The sequence below is a fragment of the Pantherophis guttatus genome, chromosome 7 (genome assembly GCF_059756535.1).
Source record: "Pantherophis guttatus breed Tessera chromosome 7, ASM5975653v1, whole genome shotgun sequence".
NCBI classification, from domain to species: domain Eukaryota; kingdom Metazoa; phylum Chordata; class Lepidosauria; order Squamata; family Colubridae; genus Pantherophis; species Pantherophis guttatus.
In genome coordinates this window covers 14056703-14076866 of record NC_142069.1, presented here as the reverse complement: position 1 = coordinate 14076866, position 20164 = coordinate 14056703, and the positions used below count along the sequence as shown (strand labels likewise).

Below are 20164 nucleotides of genomic sequence, written 5' to 3'. Positions count from 1 at the left end.
TAAATCACAAATTTATAGTGACTGATGTAATGACAAATCTATAGTGATTTATGTCTAGTTTAATTTTTGTTTGAGAACAAACAAAGTAAGTCAAATAAATACGTGCTTTTCAGTTGCATTCTACCTGAATATCGTACTCTTTATTTCATTCTATCAGAAATTATTTTTAGAGCATTTTTCAACCCAGTTCTTCAGGAGTGCCATGTTGTTGTCTCCCCTCATCTTCAATTAGGCACTGAGAAATTGGTGAAATCCAATTTTTTTTACTATTGGTTCTGTGGGCGTGGCTTGGTGGGCTTGGTGAGCGTGACAGAGGAAGGATACTGCAAAATCTCCATTCCCACCCCACTCTGTGGCCAGCTAGAAGTGGTATTTGCCGGTTCTCCGAACTATTCAAAATTTCTATTACTTCCAGAACTTGTCAGAACCTGCTGGATTTCACCTCTGCATTGAGATATGTCAGCATCACCAAAATGGCACCTATGCCAAATGATGCCCACAGGACCTCCAAATTAAAGCAGCAGATTTCAACTATCAGGAAATAATTCAGGTTTCCCATGTTTGATGGTACCTCACATTTTCTAGGCAATGTTGTAAGATGGCTCACAATATGTTATGAGCTTCCTATATTTTATTGGTACCTTTTGGGCTTCTTTGTGAGATGACACCATGGGGCATAGTGGAAAAAGTGCTGTCAATATCTGTTTATTTATGTACTTCTTACATGAGGTATTTAAATCCTATACGCATAATATTTATCTTCTCCACTGTGGAGCCTGGAAAAAAAGGTTGCAGGATCCAGCTCCTGAGTTTTATGCTACAGCAGTGCTTTTCAAATTGGCAACTTTAAGATATGTGGAATTCAAGTCCCAAAATTCCCTTGCTGGCTGGGGAATTCTGGGAATTGAAGTCCACATGCCTTAAGGTTGCTTATATTTGAGAAGCACTGTTATATAGTAAATATTCAAACTATATTTTTTTTCATAATGTAGTGCCCTAGACTTGTTTAGCTATAATTCTCATGTTCTTCTCCAGTATAGAATGACAGGAGCCCCCAAACTTTTGGGCGCCAAGGATCAGTCCCATGGAGGGCAGTTTTTCCACAGACCAGGGTGAGCGTGGTTTCACGCATTCCCTGGATCTTGTGTGTGCATGGATGGGGCTTCGCTTGCTTGCCTGGCCTGGTTTCTGGCAGGCCACGGACTGGTGCCCATCTGCGGTCGGAGGGTTGGGAACCCCTGTAGTATGGGATGTGATAGCAACTGCATATTCAGAAGATTACAGGGTCTAATCCGGGCAGAATGCCCTCAATTATTATTTTCTGAAAATTACAGCATGCCAAGGATTTAGTTAGTCCCAAAGGTGCTTTTTCATGAGGCAACTGGACTTCTGGTTTTTCTTTAAAGACGTTTTGCTTCTTATCCAAGAAGCTTCTTCAATTCCGATTGGATGGTGGGGAATGGATCCAGTCAAAGCTGAAGAAGCTTCTTGGATGAGAAGCAAAACGTCGTCAAAGAAAAACCAGAAAGTCCAGTGTCCCAAAGGTGCTTTTTCAGGAAGCAACTGGACTTTCTTGTTTTTGTTTTTTCTTTTGAAGACGTTTTGCTTCTCATCCAAGAAGCTTCTTCAGCTCTGGCAGGATAATGGGGAATGGAAGGATTTATATTTCTTGCAGACAGCTGGTCATTTGCATCCTTTTAAAATATAAATCCTTCCATTCCTCACTATCCTGACAGAGCTGAAGAAGCTTCTTGGATGAGAAATGAAACGTCTTCAAAAGAAAAAACAAGAAAGTCCAGTTGCCTCTTGAAAAAGCACCTTTGGGACAACCATGACCTGGATGACTGAGAATCTCCATAGACACCAAGGATTTAGTATAACCTCTTCCTCCCTATTCACTGATGGGCTTCACTATCAATGTCCTTCCCTGTCTTGCACATATATTTAGTGTCGTGGAGGGGTAAATCGATGTACCGTAAACCTTATCTCTGTTAAGATCTACTATAACAAATGAGCATCAAGAGCAGTTCACAGTAAACTGTTTTTATTTACATAAAAATAAATATCCTGTCATATATATATATATATATGTAATCGCTCTATGCGATGGAAATTCGGGCTATTCTTCCTAAGAAAGAGTCTTGTAAGACATAAGATCTGCCTCTGATCCCTAATCAGAACTCTCCGAACTGCCAACGATTTTCTGTCAAGAATCTCCTTTTATACCGTCACATTGACAGTTAGGGGTGGGAATATAAAAGCCCGGGAGATTCAAACCCATTAGCTGCTTTCTGATTGGCTTATTTACTTGTCCATGCCAAAGGCCATTAATAGGCACAGCAACTGAGAAATAACTTTTCTCTCACATTTAGGAAGCTCAAACTTGCCCCATCGTAAAACTCCTCAGTCATTTTGGTGTCTAACAATCCATTATTAAACATTAGAAGCATTTGATTGGGTACTGAAAATGTGCATGCATACACGCACGTGCGCGCATGCCCACACGTATATATACACAAACACACACAGAGCAACAAAGTCTGTTGTCGTCTGCTACCTTTCTTGGTTTTTTGCTTGGATGACGATCTGAAGAAATAAAACCCATCTGTTCACGAGAATTATTATTATTATTTTTTTTAAAAAAGGAAAAGAAGGAACATTTAGATCAATCCTATACCCAGTGATTATTTCCATTTGGGAAGATGTCAAGGCAATAGTGCTGATACTAGTGTTGACTTGCAATGAAAAATTGGTTGTCACACACAGCTCTAAAGAACAAAGAAGTAAAGAAAAAAAAAAAGAAAAAAGAGCTTTATTAAACGCAACATGCAGACACAGGCTTTTAATGAGGATCAATTTGCAGATCAAAAAGAAATCAACCTGTGTTTGCTAAAAACTGTGCAGGCAAGAAAAGCAGGCTCCCACGACTGATTTGACGTTTCCTGTGTTTTATGATTCATTATTTTATTATTCTTTATCTCTCCTTTACAAAATGTTGCTTATTCTGAAAGGGAATAGCATCACGCCTACATACACATATTATTACTGTCGGTGTTGATCTAGAACCAATCCACCCTACAACTAAAAAAACTTTGTCCTCCTTAAAACCTTACAGCTGTCCCCCTTGGTAGCTGCCTTTAATCCATTTGTCTAACTACAAGTAAAACTGCTTAGCAGTTTTCTATCAATGTATACAAGATCCCCAATTCAGTTCTTTTGTTCCATTTCTGTCTAGATTTCTGAAGGTTGGGAAATAAAAGGCAGTCTTTGAACTTTCATCTATATGCACATAAGGATCTAACATCAAAGCAAGAGAAAAAGGGGTACACTTTGGCATGTAAGTCATGTGCTTAAAAGAATCAATTTCCAGGATCAAATTAGGCCTGGTTGTTACTTACAAAGTCCTATATGGTCTAGCATAAGCGTGTATCTGGTACTCTCTGGCCAAAATTAAATTCATCTGTCTAGTCCACCGGTGTCAAACTCAATTTCATTGAGGGCCGCATCAGGGCTGTGGTTGGCCTTGGGGAGGCTGGGCGGACGTGGCCGACTGGGTGGGTGTGGTCAACTGGGTGGGCGTGGCCAGCATGACACCACTCTCCAAACTGCTGGCATGTTTCCTCTTCGCATTGGGTAGACCGGGCTGAAGCGACGCGGGCCAGCCCCTTACATTTCCCAGGATGGCCCCGCAGGCCAGATACGACATCGCAGACCGCATCCAGCCCGCGCGCCTTGAGTTTGACACCCCTGGTCTAGCTCATTCATCTTCAGAAGACCTGCTGAGAATTATCTCCCCATCCAAGAAATATGTGGGGTATGGGCTAGATGGTAGACTGCTTTGTGGGGCCCGGTGTACCTTTAGATCTAATTAATTGTTGGGTGAACACTCAACTTCTGAAAGGGAGGAGAAAGGAGGTTGATTAGTCTATATATGATTTGTATATTTGCTGTACAGATAGTCCTTGATTTACAACCACAATTGGGAAAAAAAATTTCCACTGCTAAGAAAGGTGGTGATTAAGAGAGCCACTCCCGATTTTACAATCTTTTTTTTGCCATGGTTGTTAAGCGAATCACTGCTGTTGTTAAATGAATCTTGGCATTGTTAAAAGAGAATCTAGCTTTCCCCAATGATTGATCATCGGAAGCTGTCTGGGAAGGTCACAAAAATAATCACAAATATTGACAGTAATAAATACATGTGGTTGCCAAGTTCCAGATTTTGTACATGTGACCGTGGGAATAGTTGTAAGTGTGAAGACCGGTCTTAAGCCACTTTTTTCAATGCGGTTGTAACTTCAAACAATAGTAAATGAATGGTTGTAAGTTTATTACCACCTGTACACAGTGCAGACTTTTTAGAATGGGATGGGTTAAATAAATAAATGAATAGCAATTTAATTTCTAGGGCACACACACACACACAAGAGATGCTATAGAATGCAATGCTTGATGACTCTAAATCAGGGGTGACAAACTCAAGGCCCGGGGGCCGGATCCGGCCTGCAGGATACTTAGATCTGGCCCGCGGGGCTGCCCTGGAAACAGTAAAGGACCGGTCTATGGTGCTTCTCCCAGTGAAAACAGCTCCGTTTTCACTGGCAGAGGGTCACAGGAGGCTGTGACAGCCAAAAACGGAGCTCAGGAGCCTGTTTTCGTTGGCAGAGCGCTTGGGCCACCACAGGCGCCCCCAACTGGAGTGACGTTGCGCTGGCCACATCCACCCTGCCCCCCCCCGAGGTCAAACACAACCCTGATGCGGCCCTCAATGAAATCAAGTTTGACACCTCTGCTCTAAATCATTTTTCTACAATTTCAGCCCATCTAGCTTAATTAAGACTTTGCATTCATGATCCAATTATAAGCTCAGCATCGGCTAGCGAATCTTACCGTACAAAGCTTTTGCGCTTGTCTTTGAACTCTGATCCTTGTCCCTTGAAGAAAATGTTGGTGATCCATATCCACTGCAAGGCAAGAAATAGGATGTTTAGGTGCCCTTTTTTTCTTGGAAAAGCCAATCAATATACAACCAAGCTAAAACTCAAAGACTAGCTGCAGTGAGTACAGAATTCAGGAATATAAGGATTTTGTCTTTCATGTTTCCGGTTCATGTGGATCAGCTTAGCAAGTGTGAAGGAATCCACATAAAGTGGTTGCTGAGCAGAAATTCCAAAAACTAGGAATTCCATCTCACCATTCGGCTACTTAAAAGAAAAAAAAAATATGCAAGTGAGTGAGTATGCCTACTCAGTCACCAGGCACTTTAAGGATCAACTCAACTTTAGAGAGATGGAGGCATAATGTGCCCTAAAACTATGTTATAAGATTACTTTGGATCTAGAACTAGAAAGAAACCTAAATAAGGACAATGAGCTATAATTCCTCTGATATAATCTGAAACAAATTATATTTTCTAAGTGGTTCAAAGCCAACTAGGAAAACAGAGTTGGGGAGCAATCAGAAATACTAAGTTAGGGACAGCACCTTATATGCTAAATGATATTTAGAATTTACATGGCCAGTTTTAGAACTAGTGGGCCTATCTGTCTTCGGCTCTGTCTTTGAAAAACATGTAGATAACCAGAGAACCTTGAGATGCTCTTTACACAGCCTTTAATCATAGAACATAGAATCACGGAGCTGGAAGGACCCTCAGAGGTTGTCTAGTCCAACCCCATGCTTAAGATGACCTTATACCTGTGATGGTGAACCTATGGCACTCATGTCAGAGGTGGCATGAGGAGCCCTCTCTGCTGGCACGTGTGCCGTCGCCCCAGGTCAGATCTCTGTGGCGTTTCTTTCGTGAGCTTCTGTTTCCCTGCAAATGATGAAACAGAAGCTCACAAAAGAAAAAAAATCTTACCTCTTGCTGCACTGCCAGTGTTGGGATGCCCTGCCTCCCGCCAGCCAGCTGGTCTTCTGTTGAACATGCGCGCATGTCTGCACATGCACATGTCTGTGCATGCATGCAGATATCCACGCATGTGCGCAGATGTCCGTGCATGCCTGCATCTTTCAGTTTTGGCATGGATGCATGCGTGCAGTTTGGGCACTCGGTGTCTAAAAGGTTTCCCATCACTGCCTTATACCAACCCGGTCAAGCGGTTGTCCAGTCTATTTTTGAAAAACTCCAGTGATGGAGCATCCACAACTCTCGCAAACAAACTGTTCTATAGATTAATTGTTCTCACTGTCAGAAAACTTCTCCTTATTTCTAGGTTGGATCCAGTGGTGAAATCTAAAATTTGTTACTACCTGTTCTGTGGGCGTGGCTTGGTGGTGGTGGGGTAATATGACTGAGTGGGCGTGGCCAACTTTTTTTTTTTTTACTTTTAAAACCATTTTTTCTACAACCTCTTCGGCTGAAGAGGTTGTAAAAAAAATGCTTTTAAAGCCTCTGACGATCCCAGCTGACTTGCCTGATCGGCAGAAGGTTTCTTTTTTTTTTTTTTTAAAGCCTCTGATGATCCCAGCTGAGCCGCGCGATCATCAGAGGCTTTTTTTTTTAGTTTTAAAAGCAAAAGTAAAAGCATTTTTTCTGCCAAAGAGGTTGAAAAAAAATGCTTTTAAAAATTAAAAAAAAGCCTCTGATGATTGCGCGGCTCAGCTGGGCAATGGGGGGGGCAGGGATTTTTGCCACTGGTTCTCCGAACCACCCGCCTCCGTCGCTACCGGATTGGGCGATCTGGTCTGAACCGGGAGCACTTCACCCCTAGTTGGATCTCTCTTTAACAAACTTTCCCCCGTTACTTCTGTACTAGAAGACAATTGTCATGCTCCCTCCTAATCTTTCTTTTTGATAGATTCTTCTTCTTGTGCCATATCCATCATCGGATGTTTACGATCATGTTGGTGATCCTATTTTTAATAACAGCCGCACGGAAAAGTGCTGTTGAGTTTTGTCCAAACCAGTCCCTTAGATTTTGATTTGATGGATTAGACATGCCTAATTCATTCCTCATATGATTTGGCCTCCAACCATAGCTTTGCAGATTCTGAAACTATTAATAGAATTCCTCCTCAAACACTCACGAAAATAAGAGACCGTGCTTTGCCATTTTTCACATAGACAAATAACTGTTTCTTGTTATTCAAGCTAAGATCAAATAAATTTTGTTTGAGTATGCTTTTAAGCAGCTTGGAAATGTGTTTAGGATTAAGACAATCTGAAGTTCTTCTTTCAAAAACCAATTAATATCTACAGATAAACCATAATTACTAAGGCAGAATTCTAAAGTTTAGCATGAGCCACCCACATACGCCCATCTGTTCTGTTTTCTGTGTATAAGGAAAGCTTCTAACAATTATGTATGGCTGTTTTTCGGGCGGGGGGGAGGAGGGAATCAAAAGCCAAGGAGTTTGTAGTGTTAAATGCATAGAAACAATATGCGTAATAACCATACACCTGAAGGGGAAAAAAACCCTCAGTTTTCTGTTTTATTTTTTATTTGTAAACAACTTTTTCTCTGCTTCATGAAACATACAAAATAAATTACATATTGGCTTTGGCTCCAACAAATACCACCAGTCTCATTTATAAATCTGTTCAGATGCCAGGAATCACCAGCTCTCCCCGATTTAATGAAAAGGGAGAAAAATAATTTTCTGTTTTCTAAAAAGTAGGAAGTGGCCACCAGCAACTGATAGCATATAATGTTATCAATTGCTATTCATCCAACTGTACATCCAACTGTACATCAACAGGTAAGGCAATTGTTTCTTTTTATCTATCAATCAGAATAGAGCGGGAAGGGACCTTGGAGGTGGTGGCAAACCTTTTACATACAGAGTGCCAAACAGGTACGTGCTTCACACGCTTTGCGCGCATATATGCCATCCGAACTGACGTGCGGCTCCTCCCCATGCGCTGTGTGTGCAATGGCACCATCTGTGCATACGCAGCTTTCACACACGTCCCCATGCGCTGCGCATGCAACCACACCATCCGTGCATGTGCACTTTTGTGTGCGTCCCCACTGTGCGCTGCATGCGGAACCATACCATCTACGCATGTGCCCTGCTTTTGAGCGCTGCGCTGCGTGCGCAATTGCACAATCTGCACATGCGCATGGTTTTCATGTGCGCAATTCACGCACACGAACACAGTCTGCGCATGCCCATGCTGCACACCAATACTCTTGTACACATTTGCAAATGCACACACATGCACAGGAAAGCTCCGAAGACCATCTGGGTCCCCTGAATTGCGTGCATGCGCACCAGAGGCCCGAACACCAGCTGGGGCATGCACACGTGCGTAGCTACAGGTGAGTTAGGCGACAGCTCATGTGCCTGGAAAAATGGCTCTGTGTGCCAATTCCGGCACGCGTGCCATAGGTTCGCCATCACGGTCCTATACCATTTCAGACAGATGGCTGCTCAGTCTTTTTTTTTTTAAAAAAAACCTCCAGTAATGAAGCATCTATAACTTCTGAAGGCCAGCTGTTCCACCGGTGAACGGTTCTCACTGTTAGGAAGTTTTTCCTTAGTTCCAGGTTGCTTCTCTCCTTGATTAGTTTCCATCAGGGGTGAAATGCTCCCGGATCGGACTGAATCGCCCGGTCCGGTAGTGATCTTGGCCGGTGGTTCGATGATCCCCCCCGGGCGTCATTACTTCCTGGTTTTAACCAGGAAGTAATGTGTTTTTTACCTTCTGTGCATGCGCAAAAGGTTTTGCGCATGCGCAGGTCTGTGCACGCATGTGACGCGCACGGGGCATGGGCACTTCCGAACCTGTAAGGAAGATAAGTAAATTTCACCCCTGGTTTCCATCCATTGTTTTTTGTCTTGCCTTCTTGGTGCTTTGGAAAATAAGTTGAACCCCACCCCCACCCCCACACACTTTTTTTTTTTGTTTAGAAGAACTTTTTTCTTACTCTGGAGAAATCATTACCCAAATCCTGGCATGAACTACTGTTTCTCCTCCAGCTTTGAACTCGGGCTGCTAGAATTCAAAGCCGCAACTGCAAATGATGATCCCTCCCAATCTTATCTGATCCCTTGACTTCTTGAAAACCACAGAGGATTTAAATAGCTGGGTCAGTGCCTCCGATGGTAACTTGATAGGTTGAGCTGAGGAATTGGGTGAATACTTCAGTTCCTGATCAAATCTGCTAGTGGTTTGCTGCATGTTAAGATGGTCCTTTGACTTTCATTATTACAACAAGATCAGATGACAATACACATGACCAGATCTATAGCAGGGACATGAAAAAACAGTGAGTCTCTAAGACTTGTCAATTGATTAAAGCAGCCGGCCCCATCTGGTATGTATCAGTTGTGTTGTGGCTACAAGAGTCACTATGAACATTCTGCAAATGTTGATCTTAACATAGCTGGAGGCCACTAACTGGGAAGGCTGGGATAAAGGAACAGTGTACATGTGGATCTGTGACATGTGGTGATATTTGCGTACAGAGTTTGTGGAATAAGGAAGAAGACATTTGATTAAATATCTGGGATTTACCTACTTTTGTTACTTGCTTGTGACCATGACATATCTTTAATGACACTAAACTGCTTTTATCTGATGTTATAAGATACGCTTGAAATCCTCAATGGAATGAAAAAGTAAAATAGTTTAAATGAATAAAATATTAGGTGCAATAATGAGAAATTAATCTGGGAAAGCATAGATAAAAGGACCAGCAATAGGGAACATTTTTTTAAAGAAAAAAAAATTGTATGAAAAACAGTTGGAGAATTAGATATTTAGATATTTATTATTAATATTGAATGAAACAACATTAACAACTGGAGAAAGAGAATTGGTGAGGATTTTGGTTATAATAGGGAGAATTATAATTGCTAGATACTGGAAATTAAATGTGGACTTAAAATTAGAAGAATGGTATAATGAAACATGGAAATTTGCATTAAATGATAAATTGACTTGTGATATTAAAATTAGAAGTGGTATATACAAAGAGAATGTTTTTTGGAACATTTGGCAACCATTTGTGGACTTTGCACTTGGGAGATTGGATGAATCGGCGCCAGTACCCTATCAAAGAGATTTTTGGAAGAATTTAAGACTATAATTTCCTAAAACTTCCTTTCCATTTGTATAGCACGTTGGGGGGAAAATTTTTCTTTCTTTACTATTGATTTTTGTATTGTTTTTTTTCTGTTATTCTTTAACAATAAAAATACCATAAAAAAAAAAAAGAATTAGATATTTAGCCTGGAAGGGGAAAAAAAAAAATACTGTGGGGCAATATGATATTGCCTTTAAATATCTGAAATGCTATCCTATAAAAGGTGGGCATTATTGTTCAGTGTTGCAACAGAAGATAGGGGCAAAATGGATTTTATTTAAAGAAAGTAGATTCCAGCTAGAAACCAGGAAGTGAATTCTAATGGTGAGAGCTGTTCAATGGTGGACAGACTTCCTTGGGAGATTGTGGACTCATGATGGGAGTTTAATCGTGGCCTCTGTCAGGAATACTATAGCAGTAGAATCCAGCATTGAGCAAGCCAGCTGGGGAACTCTGGGAACTGAAGTCCACACACCTTAAAGTCAGGGGTGGGCTGATGGGGGTTCACAGAGGTTCAGGAGTACCTCTAGCTAAGATTCTGTGTGGTTTTGTTTTTTTTTTTTTAATTAAGAACAAAGAAAGTACTCAGTATTTTTTGTTTCCCCACCATTTTATTTTGTCTAAATACAGGACAGAAGGTATCCAATACTTACTTTATTTGAGAAGGATAATTTCCATATACATTGGGATGGGTGTTTGAAATATGCCCATTCATTCTGATCACCACTTCCTCTGTGGGAATAAAAATAGGGAAAGGATGGGAAAAAGGGAGAATCGTTTTAAGACATGCCACGCAATAATTTACAGCAAAATCTTATGAAAGCCTACAGAATTAGCCAATTATGACTGTGGGAAAACAGAGACCTTTTCAAAATAATGGTTTGCAAGTAATTTTCCACAGTATACACACACAGAGAGGCATGCATGTATACACAAACAAACACACACACACACACACACATAGAGAGAGAGAGAGAGAGAGAGAGAGGCAGATAGCATTCATTTGCTGTCTCAAGGAATAACAGTTTCCCCAGCCAAGTGTGTTTGTCAGAGTGGGAAACACAATGGTGAATATCAAATCTTCCTGAATTCTCCTTTATTTTACTTCCAAACCCAATACGATCTACCTAATGTTTATCATTCCTACTGCAATCACATTTTTACAACCAGACAACATAGCTGAGTTTACAAAAGTCCTTCCAAGGTACAGGTAGTCCTCGATGTACGACTACAATTGAGCCCAAAATCTCTGATGCTAAGCGAGACAATTGTTAAGTGAATTTTGCCCCATTTTACGGCCTTTCTTGCCACAGTTGTTAAGTGAATCCGGCTTCCCCACTGAGTTTATCAGATGTTCGCAAAAGGTGATTACATGACCCTGGAACAACGTAACAGTCATAAATATGAATCCGTTCCCAAGGGCTTAAATTTTGATCACATGACGTAGGAATGCTGTAATGGTTGTGTGAAAAACAGTCATAAGTCACCTTTTTCAGTGCCGTTGTAACTTTTAATGGTCAGTAAATGAACTGTTGGTAAATTGAGAACTACCTATACATAAGAAGCATCTCTCTGGAAGATCTTTGATTTCATCAAGTTGCTGGACTGAAAATTCATTCTTTTAATTAACTTCTAAGGTTGTATACAGTCAACTGTAATCCACAGGTTATTTTCCTGTACCAAAAGTCAGGCATTTCCCATTTTGACGGGAGCGTTTGTATGTCTACTCATCATACTTTGTATTCTGGAAGAATAAAAACCAACAATCAAATTTCTATCTTTCTTGGCTTATTTCCTTTTCTTTCATGTTCTGAACATCAGGGGAGGGTTGCTCCAAAATATTTTGCTTCCTTTCAACTCCAAAAACTGCTTGAAATGGGGGATGAGCAGGGGTGAAATTCAACAAGTTCTGGAGAACTGGTAGCAGAAATTTTGAGTAGTTCGGAGAACCGGCAAACACCACCTCTGGCTGGCCCCAGAATGGGGTGCGAATGGAGATTTTGCAATAACCTTCCCTCAGGAGTGGGGAGGGAATGAAGATTTTGCAGTATCCTTCTCCTGCAGTGGGTGGGAATAGAGATTTTGCAGTATCATTCCCCTGGAGGGAATGGAGATTTTGTAGTATCCTTCCCCTGGAGTGGGATGGGAGATTTTGCAGTATTCTTCCCCCAGACTGGGGTGGGAATGGAGATTTTGCAATAACCTTCCCTCAGGAGTGGGGAGGGAATGAAGATTTTGTAGTATCCTTCCCCTGGAGTGGGAATGGAGATTTTGCAGTATCCTTCCCCTGGAGTGGGAATGGAGATTTTGCAGTATCCTTCCCCTGGAGTGGGATGGGAGATTTTGCAGTATTCTTCCCCCAGACTGGGGTGGGAATGGATATTTTGCAGTATCCTTCCCCTGCCACATCCACCAAGCCACACCATGCCCACCAAGCCACGCCCAGAGAACCGGTAGTAAAAAAAATTGAATTTCACTACTGGGGATGAGGATAGCAAACCATACTGTATTTATGACCAAATAGCTAATTTAGAGGTCTATAGCATACCACAAGGTCAACGTTAAAGCACCTCAGCTTTTATTGCTTGTGGACCCTACCTCTCTCTGCCTCAGGGTTTCTCAGCCCTGGCAGCTTTAAGATGTCTGGATTTCCATTCCCAGAATTCCTCCTGGCACCATTCCACGCATCTTAAAATTGCTGAAGTTGATAAACATTACTTTGCTTAATAGTAGGGCTGGTTCTGAGCTTGAGAAGACCATACTCGAGGAATATTTATTCCAGAAGAATCTGTCCATCTGCTCAACAGAGAACAGTCTCCATATTAATTGGGATTTTAACAGATGGACTAATTGGTTGGTTTTACTGAAGAGTTTCTGGTTGATGTATTAAGTCCTGATTTTATCGCTGTTCTTTTATATACAAGAGCTCAGCCATCAACTTCAATCACAGTGCTACACTTATTTATGTTATGATGTGAATAATAAACTGTCCAGAGTCACTGGGAGTTGGGCAGCATATAAATTTAGTAAATAAATAATAAGGCCCTTCTTGTCTGCTAACGAAGATGAAAAATTGCCACCATTTAAAAAAAAAAGTAATGAGCAAAAACAACTGTCACATAGATTTTTATTTTCTGTGAGTAAATCAGGGGAAGCAAGGGAGATATGACAGGATCCTCTCAGGAATAACTACGTTTTTAAAGACTTGTTAGCTGTGTGTCACCCATAGGAACTGTTAAAAATTTATGAATACTGATCTATCGGTCCTGTTAGCTTAATATTGTCTACTGTGCTTAGCAGAGACCCCTGAGGAATTCAGCAAAACAGCCTTTACATTTTTCTTACTACTCAGTGACTTTTCAATGTCATGATACTTCAAATGTGAATAACTGTACAGTATATAAACCAAATGGGGATGTGGTGGCTAAGTTGCTAAGACGCTGAGCTTGTCGATCGAAAGGTCGGCAGGTCGGCAGTTCAGTGGTTCGAATCCCTAGTGCCACGTAACAGGGTGAGCTCCCGTTACTTGTCCCAGCTTCTGCCAACCTACCAGCTCAAAAGTATGTAAAAAATGCAAGTAGAAAAATTGGGACCATTTTGGTGGGAAAATAACAGCGCTCCGTGCGTCTTTGGCGTTTTGGGGGTTTTATTGCATGAATTTGGCTCAAATAATTATGGGGCAACTGAGTGCAACATAGATTTATGTAAGGACAAGTTCCTTTATTACAATGAAACTGGGCTGAAAAAAATGGCATGGCTTCATAAAGATAATTTGGAGCCCAAGGAATAGGGAAGAAGAAGGGGAAGGAGTGCCAGAACCTGTGGGTGGAGTTAAAAGAGGAATCAGTCTAGAATCCCTACATAGCCACAAGCAAACTAAGTCCAACCCCCCTTGAATTTCATTATCTAGCTCTTAGCAGGTGTTGAAAGTTAATTGCGAATATTCCTGTGCATAGGCATGAGTGGCAATAAATCAGTTTAATTGAACCTTCACGTGTGGATCTGATCATTCTAGCCTTTCAGAAAGTAATAATTTTGAAGGCTGCTATTTTTTTCAGAGGGGGAAGAAATTGTGCTAATATAGAAGGTCATCCAAACGAGAATTCGAGAGACAGGATTCTGACAGCCCAGAATTCTTACATGAATTCTTCTGAAAGCTACCGTTGAATAATGTTTAATAGTCTAATGTAAAACTCAAGAAGGAGATAGTGATAGTGCAAATTTTAGAAGCAGCGGGGAATATAAATCAGTCAACATGTCCGTAAATAAAATTGAAATAATATTGCTAATGGCATTTGATGAATTGAATTTGATTTGATTTTCAGTTTCAATTAAATCAAATGGAGCTTTCTATTATTATTATTTTTTTAATCATAGCCCCATGCAAGAATGTCTGCAGAAGTCGAGAGGGCAGTTAAAACAGCACGATTGAAACTCTGCCTCTTTTTTATGTACAATGCCATACAAATAGGCAAACTTTGATCATACCATATGATCTCTTTTAACCATACTTTGTGGACATCCCCAAAAGTTCTTTCAAAGGAAAATGAAGTCCTTATCTGGAAAAGTTTACATACCTCTGAGCTGTACTGGAGACAGTACTAAGGAGAATTACAAGTGTTTATCTTGATATATATGTTAGACCAATTTGTTATAGTGGTTACAAGGAGACTGTGAGTTCTAGTTCTCCTTAGACATGAAAGCCAGCTGGGTGACTTTGAACCAATCACCAAGAAACTGTGAGTTCTAGTCCTACCTTAGGCAAGAAAGCTGGCTGGGTGACTGGGCCAATCACTAGGAGACTCTCAGTTCTAATCCCGCTTTAGGCATGAAAGCCAGTTGTGTGACTTTGGATCAATCACTCACTCTCTCTCTCTCTCTCTCTCTCTCTCTCTCTCTCTCTCTCTCTCTCTCTCTTTCAGCCCAGCCCACCTAACAGGGTTGTTGTGGGGAAAATAGAAGAATGGAGGAATATTAGGTATGTTTGCCACTTTGAATAATTTTTAAAGATAATAAAGGCGGGATTAAAAAAAATCTAAACAATACTGTTAATAGAATGCATTAATGAATCTTAAGGATGAGGTAATGATCTTTGTTCTTTTTTGGGTTGTTGGCCTAGGTAACTATAAAGGGCCGTGTACATGTCCAAATATGGTTGTACTTACTGTACATAGTATTTTCAAAGTTTCTCAAGGATTAACTTGCCTACTCTCAACCTTGTTACTATGTACACATTTCATCGCAAAATAAAGCAAACAGGAATGCCATTATAGGGCCCTTTTAGGAATTTGTATAGTGCCTGGCAGAACATTGAGTGACACGGCCCATTCAAGCAAGCAAATAAGGCAGCATTTATTAACTATTCAATAAAACCGCAAGCAACATAATTCACAGTGCAGACTGAAATTTCAAAGTTGTCTCAAACAACACAACAGCCCATGCAATCCAACTGGGGTGCCCTTTTATGACTTATAGAAAATTTCCAAGACAACTAACTCATTACATACTTGAGCTTTCATAACCTCATTGACGCTTCATCGGGGGGGTGGGGGGGGTGTCATGTCTACATTGTATCTTTGTGTGTTATGATTCACATGGTACCACAATGTGTCCTTCACATGCTCTTTCCCTGGGGAATTTTCCTCTGTGCCAGTGTTTCTCAACTTTGGCAGTTTGAAGATGTGTGGAGGTCAACTCCCATAGTTGGTAGGGAATTCTGGGAGTTGAAGTCCACACATCTTCACACCGCCAAGGTTGAAAAACACTGCTCTATACCAGGGGTCTCCAACCTTGGCAACTTTAAGACTTGTGGACTTCAACTCCCAGAATTCCTCAGCCAGCAAAGCAAAGCTGGCTGAGGAATTCTGGGAGTTGAAGTCCACAAGTCTTAAAGTTGCCAAGGTTGGAGACCCCTGCTCTATACCATAACTTAGTAAAGACTGATCTATCAAAATTTATCTCCTAATTTCCCCAAAAGTTGCAAAAGAATTTTTTTCTATGACCTGTTACTCTTGGATTTCTTTTGGGGATGTTATATGAGCTACTTAAAAAGCCGTATAGGTAATTCTTGATTTACAACCGGTTGCTTAGCAACCATTAAAAGTTACCACAGACCGATCTTGGGGCTACTTATGACTTGAAGTTCCGACGGTCCATCCCCTCCATGGTAAATAGTCTGCTGTTGTAGGACTATCTATGGGGTTTCCAACTTAGCCTTCCCTTAATTTTTGGGATGGCGGTATGTCATCAAGTCAGTTTTTTGACTCCTGGGAAATGCTTAGTCAGGTCCCTGCAGTTTTGTGGCAAGATTTCAAAAATGGTTTGTCATTGCCTTCTTACTAGGGCTTAGAGGAAGTGACCGGCCCAAGATCACCCAGCTGGCTTTGTGCCTAAGGTAGAACTAGAATCACAGCCTCCCAGTTTCTAGCCTGATGCCTTAACTACTGTACCAAACTAGCTCTCTAACCCTTGATTGCCAATCTTTTAAAAATAGCCAGCTTCTTATTTAAACCAGATAATAGATAAAGAGTACAGAAGTTCTGGAAAAAGCTTTCTTTTTGATGGATTTTAGCTATTTGTTCCAACATGCATCAGGTATCAGTTCTGGAAAAAGCTTTCTTTTTGATGGATTTTAGCTATTTGTTCCAACATGCATCTGGTATCAGGGCAGAGCTCCTGAACTGCAGAATGAGAATTTAAAAAAAAAAAAATAACATTTTTTTTTAAAAAAAGGAAGATAAAAACTGGTATCAATTAATTTCAGCAAGAAAAAGAAAGAAAGCTAATAGTGGAAGAAAGCGGGGGAGAGTAAAAGAGTCGAAAAGAAGAAAAGAAATAAGAAAGATATAAAGAAGTGGCTTCCAATCTCCTTTACTGCATTATAATTATATAATTATAACAATTATCATTTTACCTTTTATTCTATGGTTACACTATAGAGTAAAAGGTTCTTTCTATAATCCAGTCTGTCTGATCATTACAACCATAAATCATAGAATCATGTTCTGTTTTACACACACATATAAATATATATAAGGAATTTCCAGTCAGCAATAAACATAGATATTGTCTTTTCTCTGAAGAAAAAAAATAATTTAGCCCCACAGCCAAGTTCTGCCTTCTTCACCAACCATTTCTCCATGCCTCCATTGTGGGTAATGCTGAATCTTTCCATCTTTGTGCATACAATAATCTGGTTACAGTTATCAAGTTGAACTGAAAACATGAGGATTGACCTAAAATCTCTTTTGTTATTTGCATGACTGGTAACAGTCAAAGAGCATTTTATGGCTCAGTTCCTGGGCACGATGCCAAGGCTGTTGGCTCTTATTCAAATCAAAATGTACTTTTTCCTCAAGTAATTAAAAATCATTTGCTAAATAAGGCTGTAAACATTCTGGAATAGAAGTCCAGCAGGCCTTGGAGTTCCTATAATAGCACATTAAATCAGAAAATTACAGCCATTTAATTTGTCATCTCTCTATCCAGGGCAAGAAGAAATTACAGGGATGGGCTAAACAGAGAGACCACAAATAATTTCAAACTGTAAATCTGTAGTACAAGGTTGGGAACCCAGCCTGGCTTGAAGTATTTCAAAAGGGAAATATCTACAAGTACCGTTTCTCAAAATAAAATGAAAATCTTTCTGAGGAGATCCCATTAATCTGTTGCTGGTCAGCAGATTCACTGTGTCAAAACTATCAACTGAGGGGTAACTTTTTTCTTGAATCAACAACAACAACAACAAAAGTTTTAATGATGATGGACCAGTTTTTGGATCCCATCCATTCTATCTCCTGAATTCTTCATAAAGTACTTAATCTGTAGGAGGTTAGAAAATGGAACTCCAGTTTGTTGGTTTCTGAATTATTTGTCTTTATAATTGTAATGGGACAGACTCCCAAATCTAAGCACCTCTAGAGGTACAGTATGTCTCTCAGCTTCCAAAATTCAACCAAACTATATATATTTCCATTCAAGCTGGAAGATTTGGTTGAAGACCTGCATCTATTAAGCATGTTTCTCATTACTGGTAGTCCTCGACTTATGACTGTTAGTTCATCGACCAGTCGAAATTATTACGGCACTAAATTAAGCGACTTGTGATCCCTGATTCCGGTTACATTTACTAAGGCACACCCCTACAGCAGTGGTGGGTTCCAACCGGTGTTACTACTGGTTCTCATTGCGCACTCGCTTCGCTTACATGCGCGCCAAACTTGCGCTCTGCGCAAGTGCATTAAGTTTTTGGCCAGCTGAGGTGCGGCAATCCACTCTGCCGCGCCTATCAGCTGGGCTAAAAACCAAGAAATAAAGGTAGGAATAAAGCGGGGGCGGGTGGGAGGGGCCAGCTCCCAGTCCCAGAGAAACGGTTCAGTGACATCACATTGTCACCGCTACCGGCTCGGCCAAATCGGGCCGAACCGGGAGCAAACCACCACTGCCCTACAGTCACATGTCCCAAAGGTGGTTTTTTTTTTTTTCCAAAAGGCAACTGGAGTTTGTTTTTCCTTGAAGACATTTCGCTTCTCATCCCAGAAGCTTCTTCAAATCAGAACTGAAGAAGCTTCTTGGATGAGAAGCGAAATGCCTTCAAAGACAAACAAACTCCAGTTGCCTTTTGAAAGGAAAAAAAAAAGCACCTTAGGGACAACCATGACCTGGATGACTGAGAACCTCCATAGGCACCTACAGTGACGTGAACAAAATTTGGTTCTTGGCAATCCCACTGCCCTTATGACCAACGGCAGGAATACTGCAGCAGCCACCCGGCTTGTCTTCTCCCCCATCTCATCCTGCTGGGTCTTGGTAACATAGGTGCCTCGCCTAATGACTGTCATGATTTGCAACCATAATGTGCAGGTTCCATGACAGTCTAAGATGAGGACTGCCTGTATTATTACGATCATAAATGCTCATAGCAACTTGTTGTTGTTGTTGTTGCAGTAAGCCTATAGAATGCGACCACATCCTATATTGCTTCATACTATGAAGAATTAAACAGCAACTTCAGTGCAATGCTGATGTTAGAAGAATGAGAGATTGGCAGATCCTTGGAAACATACAGCCCAATGAGTAGACAACAAGCTAATTGCTGGGGAAAAAATTAATGACAGCCATGATGCTTCTTTCTGTGATAATCTTGGTGAAATGGAATTATTAATCTAGCCCCCTTTCAACTCTGGAAGAAAGCAAGGAATAACTTCTCTCCTCCAGTTCTATTGTGTACTTCATTCCATCTTAGCATGATGTCAAAGGACTTGTCCCATCTCTTTGAAAAGGAAGGCAGATAATAAGAACAAAGTCTGGCTTTATACCATGGTCAGCTAAGATTTGTCGATTTTTAAGGTTTGATTGAAAAGCCCTGTCTACTGATGAACCAGTGTAAATGAAGCTCCTTTCTGGTTGCTCTTCTATCTAACTAACTATAAGAATGCTCAAAAGATCTTGCATTGCAGCTGTAAGAGCATGATGGAGAAGAAACACCAAAGTGCATTGAGGACAAGCTTTTGAAGAATCTGGAACACAAGAGTGCTTTCCACTCCTTCAGACTTCTTTGTTCCCTTCCTTACTCGGTATAATTTATTGAATGGTGGTTCAATAAAAGGTGGTATTTCCTAAAATGATGAGCAAGATAGCTGCAGTGCACATGAGAAGAAAGGAATCCAGAAGCCCATAACTCTCTGAATATTATTTATCCTGCTTGGCATCACATCTAGTTTAATGAAAAGAAGGACAGGAGTAACATGATAGCAGTGTGCCAATATTTAAGGGGCCGCTACAAAGAAGAGACTGTCAATCTATTCTCCAAAGCACCCGAAGGCAGAACAAGAAGCAATGAATGAAAAAGTAATCCAGGACAGATCCATTTCTAAGGAGAAATTTCCTGATTGAGAACAATTAATCAGTGGAACGACTTGCCTCCAGAAGTTGTGGATGCTCCATCACTGGAGGTTTTTAAGAAGCGACTAGACAACCATTTGTCTGAAATGGTATAGGATCTCCTGCTTGAGTGGAGTGGAGGTTGGACTAAAAGATCTCCAAGGTCTCTTCCAACTCTGTTATCCTGTTATACATCTAAACTTGCCCATGTATGAAAGTTACTTATAATGGACTTTAATTCATGG

The 20164-nt window shown here is 40.7% G+C and overlaps 1 protein-coding gene across 4 annotated transcripts in view; it reads right to left on the bottom strand.

Moving 5' to 3' along the window:
• Positions 1–20164, bottom strand: part of EPS8 (EGFR pathway substrate 8, signaling adaptor) — a 173211-nt gene that overhangs the window by 69236 nt on the left and 83811 nt on the right. For all 4 annotated transcript variants that reach the window (XM_034402806.3, XM_034402803.3, XM_087873057.1 and 1 more), the window contains exons 2-3: positions 10691–10769; positions 4891–4964 (exon numbers count right to left, since the gene is read on the bottom strand). In XM_034402806.3, coding sequence (XP_034258697.2) covers positions 4891–4964; positions 10691–10752 — 136 coding nt within the window. In that variant the 5' untranslated portion in view covers positions 10753–10769. The remainder of the gene's footprint in view (positions 1–4890; positions 4965–10690; positions 10770–20164) is intronic.